At 44.3% G+C, this 12,498-nt stretch overlaps 1 protein-coding gene across 5 annotated transcripts in view; it reads right to left on the bottom strand.

Annotated features, from left to right (window-relative positions):
- Nucleotides 1-12,498, bottom strand: part of MED27 (mediator complex subunit 27) — a 135,494-nt gene that overhangs the window by 20,101 nt on the left and 102,895 nt on the right. For 2 of the 5 annotated variants that reach the window (XM_044439895.1, XM_044439894.1), the window contains exon 5: nt 7,222-7,329. The exons of 1 other annotated variant lie outside the window; for it this stretch is intronic. In XM_044439895.1, coding sequence (XP_044295830.1) covers nt 7,222-7,329 — 108 coding nt within the window. Of the gene's footprint in view, nt 1-7,221; nt 7,330-9,209; nt 11,070-12,498 lie in introns of those variants that run through there. 2 more of the 5 variants (XM_044439897.1, XM_044439898.1) reach the window with 2 other exon arrangements.

Genomic DNA, 12,498 nt, shown 5'->3' with positions numbered 1-12,498 from the left:
CCACCGGGAAACCAATGCAGGGGTGTCACACGATCAGAGCAACAAGAGCACAGAATGAGTCTGGCAAGATGATGCCGGGTAGGAGGTGAAGGGACTGAGGTGAATCAACAGAAGTCCGTAATGGAGAATGTCACAGCAGTCCAAGTGATCCCCAGAGCATGAATCAGGGATTTTTTTGACTGGGGGAGTGGAGCAGGTGGTTTGTTTTTTTTTAAACAACACTGCCAATGAAGAAGCAACATGGCTTGGCAACAGACGACTATGGGGAATGAAGAGAGAGTGGCATCAAATAGAAAGCCACATTATCATGCCTGTTCAGAAAAGTAAATAGAGATGCTGTTGATGGGTAAGCAGACCAGGCTACGTTTTTTATCCTCTGACAATGTCCAGATCCAGTCTGGTGAGCAGCCACACCAACTTGGCTTTATCTTTAACACCTCTCTGGCCTTTGTTCAGTCCGAGACACACTGAGCTTGAGAAGAGGGCTCATTAATGACTTGGATGAGGAAGTGCAGGGAACAATGATCAGATCTGCAGATGACACAAAACTGGGTCAGACAGAAACCCTTTTTATTTTCCCATTATTTTAATGTTTATTCCATTTTAATGTGGTTTCTATAATATTGAACTATTGGATGCTGTGCTCTATTTTATCTGTTGCTTTGTTGTAAACCGTCCCAAGATGCCAGTAGACGGTCTATAAAAGCTTTAAGCAAATAAACAAACAATACCCTGGAAGACAGAAAGAAGATTCGAGATCTTAACAGCTTTGCACTGAAACCACCAGCATTAAATTCAAGGGGGACAGGGCCAAGATTGAGAGACCTGGGAATGTTTAGCCTCACGAAGAGGAGACTGAGGGGAGATATAATAGGACTCTACAAGTACTTGAAAGGCTATCAAAAAGAGAAAAGACAGACTCTCTTCTTAATCATTCCAGACTGCATGTCATGGAATAATGGGCTCAAGTTACAGGAAGCCAGATTCTGGGCAGACTTGAGGAAAAACTTCCTGACTGTCCAAGCAGTACAACAATGAAACCAATTACTTTCCACACTAGAGGCATTCAAGACGTAACTGGGTGGCCATCTGAGAGGGATGCTTTAACTTGGTGCCCTGGCTTCTTGCCGCTTCCAGCTCTACTTTTCTATGATGGATGTGGCATCCATGAAGAAGCATCCAAGAGAAAGTTGGAGATGAAGTCCTGGGTGAAAGGAGATCATTCTGATGCAGAGAGGAAGGGTCATCTGTGTATATGTGCTAGCAAACGCAATGGAATCTGATGCTCCCCACCCTGCCAGAGATGGAAGAACAGGGGGCCAAGAAGTGATCCTGGGGGGCTCCCAGTGGAAAGGGAGAAAGCATGGAAGGTACTCTCTCCTATGGAAATGTGGAAGAGAGATTATTTAGGCAGCAAGATAGCCATCCAAAGAGATCTAGGGAGTGAAGACAGTCGTGCAAGAGAAAGTGATCAACTGTTTCAAAAATAACTGAAAAGCCAGAATAGTTGAGAGCAGCAGCTGAGGTCCCATGAAGAAAGCTGGGTTGGCAGGAATGCGAGAGAGCGCTTTCTCACCTGTGGTCATGTGTCCGCTGCGCTCTCTTCCAATGGAGGTGCATAAAGCCCAGTCATCGCAGGTTTTCAAACAAACTTGCAAAAACCATTCATTTTCATGGCTTTCTCTTACTCAGGGCTTTATTAAGCTGATGAATATATGATGTGGTTTTGGCTGTAACATTTATTCTGTTTTGTTTATTTTACAGTTTCTACTGGGTAGCATGTTAACAGCTTTCATGTTGTGGCTGTTTCTTATTAATAATTAATGTTGTTATTACAATTTATTCCCTTAACTTTTATTGCATTATATATTATAAGCTGACACGTTGGAAGTCACCTTGGGGAATTTTACCATAAAGGTATTTTGTCCTAAAATATTTTAAGCAGACAATCAAATAAACAAAAATCAGACTCTGCTTTTGGCAAAGAAGAGGTTGTCAGTATGGAGGCAGCGTAAGTAGATGTTGAATACGACGATATATTTGAAGGTGTGTCTTTAAGCCTTACTCTGTGTATGTTAACTGGAACAATGTGGTTGCTTCCACACTTGTGTCTTCCAATCATGCAGCCAATGTGCATCATGTGGTTGACATGTTGAAAGGGGCCCAGCTCGCTCAAGTGACAGTCTCCTCTGATGGGCTCATCTGATTCAGAGGAAGAGGCAGAGGGGAAAAGGTGGACAGGTGACCTGACAGTTTCAAGGTTACCTGGTAAAGATACTCAGAAAGAACATCTGAACCAACCTGGCTTGGAAAAGCAGGGAGACATTTTGGAGCTGGGTGGGAAGAGACTGAGGGGGTGTTCCTTAGGCTGGTAAGGAGTTGACAAGCAAAGTGAGTGGACTCATCCACAAGTGTCTGACATGCCCACTGTCCAGCTCCCAGCACCTTCAGGCAGCACTCTGAGGGTGGAGCCAGAATCTTTCCAAAGGGGAGAGAGGAAATGTTTCTTTCAGTTTGCGTGCAATTCTTCACATGGGCAGATGCTTCTCCCACATCCTGAAGAGAATGTTACTTTGATGCTGTTGGGATGTGCAGAGCTCTAAAAAAAGGACTGAGCTTCTAAGGTTTTCAACTAAGCCTGCTGGTGAGGGAAAAGGGAGGGAGAGACTTGCTACTGACACACACCTCGTAATGTGTGTGGGTATATTCAGCCTGTGATGTGCTTAGACCACACAGGTGCAGCAGCTGCAACAGCAAGTACAGAACCCCAGGTAAGATGTAAAAATAATCAACCTCCTCCTCCAATTTGTACAGCTGGATGCACGGAGTCTGTTCCACTGAGCTGGAGAAGGGATGCGACACCGTTGCGATGCGACACCGTTTTGTCACAACTGCTTCCTCCCCCGCCCCACCTTTCCTCCAGTTGCCATATATACCAGCCAGCACAGGTAGCATGGCTTTAAGAAGGAAAAATCTCTCCATTTTCTTCTTTGGTTCTTTCATTAAAAAAAGAAAGAAGAATGAACCACATTGGAAAAAGGGTGCCCGGGTGCTACAATCAAACTCCATACAGAGCAGAAGGCAATTCCTTGGCATGAGGGCTGAAGAGCCCTGATGTAATTTAATTTTTTGCTTTTTAATGCTCTCTAAGGTTTTAAAAATAAAAAGGAGCCATATGCAAGGCCTGTAAACCCTCTACCATGAAACCAGATGAATGAGGCGGGTGTGCTAAACAATGCATTGTTGCAGGTCTATTATTCTTCAACTTTTCACTTTCAATCAAGACACACATTTGTAACTAAAAAGCTGCTGAAAGCACAATTTCAAGCCATCCTCTGCATGTGAATTAAATTGGGCCTTTCTCTCTTTCCCAGTGCCCCAGTCTCCCCCACCCACCTCTGGCGCAAGTAACAAGAGGCCATTTTCTGAAGGTCGTCTGAACGTTTTCAAAGGTGATAACAAATCAAAATGTTCCCTGTATCTAATATCAAAAAGGGCTGGTGCCAACACTTATTAGAGAAATCGGATTCAGTCTCCTCCCCTTTATCCAAACACACACACAACCTGCTTTGAAGTAGAAAGAATGCAGGGATCAGAAATTACTCGAGAGACAGTTCTGGCTGTCTTTGAAGCTTTCCTTTGATACCACTAGTTTTTCTCCTTGCTTACGCTGGGAGGCAAAAAACTGTGTTTCCTTACTGATACAGGGTAATTAATGAAGGCAGAGCATTAACGTAACCCAGGTGGCTTAACATTCCTCCAGCCTACCTGGTGCACAAATGCATTAGGTTGCGTAGCGGAATTAGTTGCCCATCCCAGACTTGCCAAGTCACAGCTCTTCCCCACTTACAGCATTTGTGCCAAGACTGTGAACCAAATCTGAATGCAGTTTTAGTTTGCTTAGCGGAACTGTGTGGGCAAGTTAATGGCTTGGCTCAAAGTTGCTCCGCAAGGATGAACTGCAGGAGCCTGTTCATTCAAGAATCAGTATGGCATCAGTTAATGGCCTGCCACGTTTATGAATTTATGAGTGGCGTGAAGCCACCATTACGGCTACATGGCTAATTAAAATGCACTGGTCTGCAGGGGATGGGATGGGCCAGAGGAGGTTGCAGGAGAATCAGATCCAGGACTGGTTCTACAGTGAGAATGGGCAGGTCTCACGGATGAGCTCTGCAAAAACTCTCCGTAAAAAGCAGCAGCAGCACCCAATTGAGAGGAAATCCTGTGCAGATAGAGTGCCTTTGGCCTGTTAAATGACAAATGTCCAGTACCAACTAAGACATTATTAGTTTTCATTCATCTCTCCCCTGCATCCCTTTTTCATTCTGCTATAGAAAAACACAATGCAGCCTAGCATTAGCATACCTGAGTTCACTGATTTCAGAGAACCCGAGTACATGGAACTTGTTCTTGGGCTACTGATACCAGGTCTTACTTTGAAAGAACTCAGGATGTTATTGCCAGTGACTTCGCTGGGACTTCCAGGTAAAATAGTAGCTTTTAATGGAAGTTTCAGACTTAGAGCAGATATTTTCCCCAAAGCCTATAATAAAACAGGGACTCACTGGCTTACAGGTCTGTCTTTGCTTTGTAAGAAAAATAAAGTAAAGCCAATTCCTCAATTTTGCTGCTTCCCTTATGCCAGGAAAGTGTGCTGCTGCTTTGCTTCCTCAAACCCTTTCCTCAGACTTCCAAAATGTTCATGAAGCCTCCGCCATAATCAACCTCATCTCTAGTGAAATGCATGCCGACCCTTTGTCACCTTTCCCCTCTGCAAATATTTGAACGATTCAGATTGTGAGCTTTGGGAGTAGTGACTTCAATCTCTCCCTCCTTCCTGTTACTCTGTACAGCACCATCTACACATAACAGCATTGTATAAACTAGAATAAAATAAATTAATGGGCCGAAAGGTGAGGTTATCTGTACTGAAGTACAGTAGGACACTGCCTGAGAATATCCTGTGTCTATCAGATACTTTTCTTCACATCTGTTTGCATTTTGATGAGGAAGAACTATGGGATTTTCTCCTGCTTAAGGAAGAATTTTGATGTTTATAACCCATTCTTTTCTTACAGTGTTTTGTCTTATCCATTTTTAGCAGGAGTGGATAAAGTATAAAAGCCTTCCTTAGTTACAACAGCTGCAGTCCAGCACGTCCAGAAGACACCAGGTTGGAGAAACCTTGTTCAGCCTCTCCTAAGTAGTTTCCTCAGAGCACCTGCTTGGAGTGGGCGAGGGACTCAACCATCATTCATTCGACAGTAAGAAGGAAACAGCTCTCATTCAATTAGATTATCTTTTTGTTGTGGTGGCAAACCAATGAAATGTGGATTTTTTTGTGAAGGCCAGATTAATCCTTAAGAAGCAATAAAACAAAGCCGTACAAAGACTTACTGAATTCAGGTTCTCAACGTTTTAAGGCTGGGATTCCACATTTTAATCTGACCTGAGACACACCTAGCAAGAGACTGCAAATCTAAATAAGTACACCACAACTTGTGGTCCTCTAAATGTTTTGGCCTGTAACTCCCATTAGCCCTAGCCAGTGTAGGAAATGGCAAGGGATGATGGGATTTGTAAGCCAAAACATATGGAGGGCTTCAAGTTGCCCATCTCTGATCTGAATACTCTGGTATAAACAACTTACATAAATGGTTGTATTTTTGAAATTTCTGCCATGTGTTTGGCTGTCAAGATAGGTTCAAATGAAAAGCACCTAAATAACACACACATGATTTTGTCAGAATAAAAATATTAACTGAAAGAACTCAAGTTGAGAAACTCCATCAGCTCCATTAGATGTCCCAGGCATACTATTTTCATTTGCACAGAAACTTGATTTGAGGATGGGCATCTTTTAGATCTAAATTCTGCTGGAACCCTCATGTCGGCCATTCCTGCAAGCATGCAAGGGGTCTTCTTTAGCTAGGTGAAAGAACTGGACTAGTGCCATATTCTGCCGGAAGTCAAATGCATGCACACATGCATGACTTCCCAGAAGAAACACACACTGATCTTCTAGTTCACACTGTCAGGCAATTCTAGAGGGACAGTGGCACATGTTTCCCTCCCTCAGGAGACGTTCTGAACGTGTGCAGTGTTCCTCCCAGGGCCCACGTGTGTTACTAGGCAACCTGATTTAACACCAGGGCAATCTTGGACACCCTTTTAAGTCCCTCTCTGTCCCTCCACCTCTCCCCAGTAGGAGAATCTTTCACCTGGAAACAGAATGATCTGTTCTTCCCAACAGAGCTGCCATCTCCCCCAAGCTCTTCAAATCCTATGGAGAGGAACACAGCTGAGGTACTCAGGGGTAAGTATGTAACACAATGTTGTATATGTTATAAGAGAGCCTCTTTTTGAAAAATAATTCTGTCCTCATTAAAACATGGCCTATGGGTGCCAGGCACTCATCTGGTTATAACGAACCTTGTATTTCCTGTATTTTAATGGGTTGTGTATTAAGGAGAGAGAGAGAGATCTAGAGAGAGGGGAAGGAATGCGCGCGAGAGAAGTGCTTAGTACTTGTTCGTGGCAAAAAGGTGAGCCTGGGCGGGCGTCCTCAGCAAGAGCCCATTCCACTCTGAAGAGAGAAACAAACTGAGCTGAAGGCTGTCAGGTCCCATTAACATCTTCTAAACCTCCACTGAAAGCCATATGGAGTGTGTGCAGCCAGGAGAAATTAGGGGTTCAAGCAGGGTGAATTTTTCATAAAGCGAATCACTCCTGGAAACCGGTTACACTGTCTTTAATAGCTGCCGCTTGAAATGCAATGCTCACCTTCAAACTCAACCTACTTAGGAGGACTAGACCGATTCCTCGCAGAAGGATTTATCTAGCTGAGAACAAAACTGGTGCAAGAGTTCCCAATGGCGCAAGGAAGAAGAGAAAATTCTGAACCTTGGGCTACTTATGTACTCAAAACACTTGGGGAGGAGAACCGCATTCCCTCAGTGGATGCTAATAATGAGGCAACAGAGGTCTAAGGTGATGCATTAGAAATTCAAGCAAGGGCAGGAGGGCTTTGTGAATTAATGGATCTGGGATGGGGGGGGGGGGGGGGACAAGAGAAGAGAAGACAGATGCTTTGCTTAAAAGTACCAGCCGTTTCCTTTGCAAGTGGTGTGTCAGTTTGGAACACTTGTTCTCCGACACCTGTCTGAATACTACATGTCTCCTAAAAGGTGACAATAGAGATGTGGGGCAGATACCCACCTTGCCATCTTCTGTGTAGACATTCTCGTGAAACCCCTTTACGATTGTCCGGTCAATGAAGAGGCTTCGCATCACCACTATGACTTTTAACACTTTTCCTAAGGTGACCTGTCAAAGAACAAGGATATGCACTGAGAAAAAGTGTGTGCGGTGGATTCCCCACCCCCAATATTCGGAACTCACAAGACTAGAAAGTAACTGGGAGGTTCCCAGCAGCAATGGTCTACACAGAGGAGCAGCTGTTCCTTGTGGTGCTCCCAGGGACATGCAAATTCTACTGCCATTTTGAGTTCTCTTTCCATAAGAGTTAGGAATGCCTACCATGCATTACAACCTTGTCACCTACATGTTCCCAATGCTGAGCGAGGGGGAAGTGGTGTGCCCACCTGGGGAACTGTGCAGGGTCAGATTCTGCCCCTGCCCTGAGCTTGCCCACTCCTGCTATATATTAATAGTGCACTTGTTTGCCTTAAGCATGGATCCTTAACGAGCCAAATCATCATCCATGCAGCGACGGACTAGAAGATCTGGGGGAACTCCAGGCTCTACAGAAGTATGATAACCTGTGCAGGGAGAAGGACAGGGGGAGTGCATCCCTGTTGGTTCTTCTGGACCTCTCGGCGGCTTCGATACCATCGACCATGGTATCCTTCTGGATAGGCTAGCGGGATTGAGGGTTGGAGGCACTGCTTTGCAATGGTTCCGCTCCTATCTCAACGGTCGATTCCAGAAGGTAGTGCTGGGGGACCATGTCTCTGCGTCATGGCAGCTATGCCATGGAGTACCACAGGGCTCCATTCTATCCCCTCTGCTATTTAACATCTATATGAAACCGCTGGGAGAGGTCATCAGGAGGTGTGGCCTGTGGAATCATCAGTACGCTGATGATACCCAGCTCTACCTCTCGTTTTCCACTAATCCAGGTGAGGCAGTGGCTGTGCTGAACCGGTGCTTGGCCGAGGTAATGGAATGGATGAGGGCCAATAAACTGAAACTCAATCCAGACAAGACGGAGGTCCTGTTGGTTGGCGGATTGGGCTTCGGAGAGGGTGGATTTGACCTGGTCCTGAATGGTGCAACACTCCCTCTTAGGGATGAGGTCCGCAGCTTAGGAGTACTCCTCGACCCGGAGCTTTCTTTGGAAGCTCAGGTGACCGCGGTGGCGAGGAGCGCCTTCCTTCAGCTTCGGCTGATTAATCAGCTGCGCCCCTACCTGGAGTTCGACTGCCTGGAGACAGTGACACACGCGCTGGTGACTTCCCGCCTAGACTTCTGTAACGCGCTTTACGTGGGGCTTCCCCTGAAGACGGTCCGAACACTTCAATCGGTGCAAAATAGAGCTGCCAGGTTGCTGACGGGGACGGGGCGTTATGCTCACATGACTCCAGTCCTCCGTCAGCTTCACTGGCTGCCCATTGAAGCCCGGGCCCAATTCAAGGTGTTGATTATGACCTATAAAGCCCTAAACGGCTTGGGTCCTGGCTACCTGAACGAGCGCTTACATCCGTATATGCCCGACCGCCCTTTGAGATCTGCGGGAGAGTCCCTTCTCCGGGAACCCTCCATGAAAGAAATTAGGAGAGTAAGTACTCGGAGGAGGGCTTTCTCTGCGGTGGCGCCCAACCTATGAAATTCACTCCCCAAAGAGGTCCGCATGGCACCGTCGTTACTGGTTTTTCGGTGCCAGGTAAAGACCTTTTTATTTAAGCATCATTTTAATTGTTAAAATATATGATCTGGCCAGGGCAACTTCTTCTTCCTTCTCTTTTCTCCTCCTATATTATTTATTTACTTACTTTATACTGATAATTTTAATTTTATATTATTATGTTTGTAGCTCAGTGTATTTTTTGTATTTTTGTATTTAGTGGTAATTTATGTTCTATTGTATTTCAATGTATTTTATTGTGTTGTAAGCCGCCCCGAGGCTTCGGCAAGGGGCGGCATAGAAATGTTATAATAATAATAATAATAATAATAATAATAATAATAATAATAAATATCTATTACGCATTTCTTTAACAGCCCTCAGGAGAAAAACACAAATCCCCTAACAACCCAGGGCATGTCCAGCAGCCATTTTAATACTAACTGGCTGCTACAGGGGATGTGGGGGACCAAAAATCAGCAACTGGAAGGGAATGGAATGGCGTATGCTGGGAAAGGGTATTTTACTTGGTTGAAAAAAATCCTCATATCAACTGAAGTCACACACCAAGTCCACAAAGCAAACTCAAAAAAGGTTTCTTCCCAAACATGTGTTTTAGAATTCCCAGGAACACATTCACAGAAATATGTTGAGATTTTCTAAAACTCACACACTTAAAATTACTAGAGTGTTTCCTAGACAGGGGCACTCAACAACCCATTATTTCATCCTAGCAAAGAATAAGAGAACTGGACACACAAGAAGAAATGGTGCAAGTCTGAAGTTTAGGAAACCTGTGTATTACTGTGAGACTTACGCTAAACATTATTACATAATGCTTTAGGAAAAAGTTCCAGAGGCTTTCATGTTTAGAGAGAAAGCAGCATGGCTGGTGCAGGAATACTCAAAGCTATAGGCCTATTTCTCTCCTACACTTGGCCTCGGATTATTTCCCTGTTTACTAAAAACACTAGGGAAGTTTTGCAAAAATGTAATTTCATTACAGTTCTGTTGGTTTCTAGACCTTTGGTTTTTAGGTGAAAAGAGCTGCTTCCCCACAGCACCTTTGCAGGGAAAAACACACCTCCCTCTAAGTTTTGGCCTTTTTGCCTTTAAATGCCCAGGTCCAAATGCGTGGGAATAAAGTATTCAGCCCAAGCTTGTGCAGTGCTACAAATGACTACTTCTCAACAGATGGCACCATCAAGTTGTTAATGGCCGCACGAGCACCTGAACACGAGCATCAGCTGTAGGGTAGAGCTACTTTAAGGCCTGAAACTACCCTGTCTATCCTAGCCAAAGTCCCACGTTTCCCTTGGGGCATAATACATGTAATAAAGCATGTAATAAAGCATCATTGTGTGGAAAGCTGGCACAAATTAATACCCTTAAGAATTCTCAGTAGTACATTACAGGGAAGAAGCAGAAAGATAAAGCATAAAAATAGCAATTAATTAATCTTTCTTCACTGCTTTGCTTCGGCAGAAATATTAAGCAGTGCTCAAAAACATACAAGCAACCCAGGGCCCTGAGTTTTAACCATTGTGAAAGATCCAAGATGACACTGATGCAGTTCACACATTCAACGGAGCCCATTCTGGCTTGTCTGACTGCACGCCACCATGGCAGTCTGCGGGGATTTGATTATTCAGTGCATGATCATGGCTTCTAATATCACAGAGACTGGAAGAGCATTAAACAACCTTCACATAAACCATGGTCTGCTGTTAGGCTGTGTGAGACTCACTTAACCATTGCACAACCCTTGCTGCCTGAGTTCCTGTCGTCCGACTTCTCTGGCTGGATGTTGAATGCTTTTCCCCTCTGCGCACCCCTGGCTGAAGGACACCCAGAGCTCATGGACATGGGCAGGCAGATGTGCTTGGCTTGCCAAGGTGGGCCTGTTACACTCCATTTCACGACAGCTTATGTCTTACTTATTCCATGCAGAAAGTCGGACTTCTCTTTTGAAAGCATCCTTCCTTATTATATTATTGCTTCATCACGTTTAACTCCTTTTCGCATCCACTTGTTCAGGACACTAAGGCTTCATGATGGTCTTGGCCAAAGCACAGAGGGCTCAGAAGGAATCTATCCAAACTCTATGCCAATATGTTTGTGCTGGAACTGAGATGCTCTGACCACAGGCTCCAAAGGGAGAGGGGATCTTTCAGTTTGCAAAACTAATCCGGGAAATAGTCTTGAAAGGAACACAAAGTTGTGCCTTTTCAATTCCAAAGCACTTGGTAGAAGAGGGCTTTGACAAGCTACAATGGCATTTCACAAAACCAGTTAGTAAAAACAAAAGGCAGCAGAGGGGAAATACTAAAATAGTCAAGAAGCACAAATGCCGCCCACTCAAAGAGGAAATAAAAATGTTAAAAGTTAGAGAAAAGAATTATGAGGGCTCTCCAAAAAATTTCCACACTTTAAAAAACTCTATTAAGAATTTAAAAATCTAATTATATCACTTTTCTACATAGTCACCTTCCTTTGTGATGCATTTCCCCCTGCATCATACCAACTTTTTAATGCCACCAGCAAAAAATATCTAAAATATATTTATAAAATACAAAAGTGCAGAAACTTTTTGAAGACCCCTCGTATATTGTCTTGATCAGTGGTTTTCAACCACCAGTCCAGGGACCAGTGCTGGTCCACAGGAGATTTTCTGCCGGTCCGGGGGGTGGAGGGGCTCACTCTGTTCGCTGCATACTAGTGCAGGGGCTGGCTGTGTTCTACCACTTCTTCCTCAGATGGCATCATGTTTGCGGGGGGTGCACAGTGCCACCAGGGGGTCCCGGGAGGGGAGAGATGGCTTAGTGGGAGCCAACGGGGAGACACGCTGCACCAATTTTTGTATTTTGTTCTTTTGTTGGCCTTTTTTGTTGCTTGGTTTCTGGTTGTTTTAGAGATTTTTCAATTTTTTGGTACTGTGTTTAGAAACTAATACACAGAATACTGTATTAGTATTATGTGTACGGTGCTTTCTGTTTCTGCCTCAGTGGTCCCTGAGGTGGTTTTCCTGTTTCTGCTGGTCCTCAGCTGTGGAAAGGTTGAAAACCACTGTATCTAGACTGCATTAACAACACTTGCACAAGCGACGGCAAGGCTGCAAAGAAAGGAGTGTGTTCAGAGACACGTGATGATTTTGCCCCTCGGTTACAAGCAGCCCTAAAGTCTATCTCAGAAGTAGTTTAGCCCATCAAATCATATGTTAGTATTTCTATCCAATTTCACAGACACCAAAATTCTTACTGAAGATCTTTTTTCAGTCTTGCTTGCTGCTACCAGGATGGAAGTTGGAGGATTCCATCGAGTTAGCTCACTTCAGAGATGGTTAATATGGATATCACGAATTGCCCTTGCTGAAAAATTAACCCATGGCAGAGGATTGATTAGAAGCACTGTTAAACATGATTTATTTTTGCAGACATGGCCTCCATTTATTTCTCATGCCAACAGCAACTCTTATCGGACTTGACCATCTAGAGCTCACTCCTAATTTACGGAAAGAGCTCCTTCATGTAGCACATGCGCTGGTAAAGTTGCTCACACTTTACACTTTATCAAGTCACCCCCCTCACTCAAACCTTTTGTTGTAGAATTTCTTTATCTATTATGCAAAG

The sequence above is a fragment of the Varanus komodoensis genome, unplaced genomic scaffold, assembly GCF_004798865.1.
Source record: "Varanus komodoensis strain SLA01 unplaced genomic scaffold, ASM479886v1 scaffold36, whole genome shotgun sequence".
NCBI lineage: Eukaryota > Metazoa > Chordata > Lepidosauria > Squamata > Varanidae > Varanus > Varanus komodoensis.
Note: the sequence above shows the minus strand (reverse complement) of the source record. Positions and strands in the feature narration are given on the sequence as shown.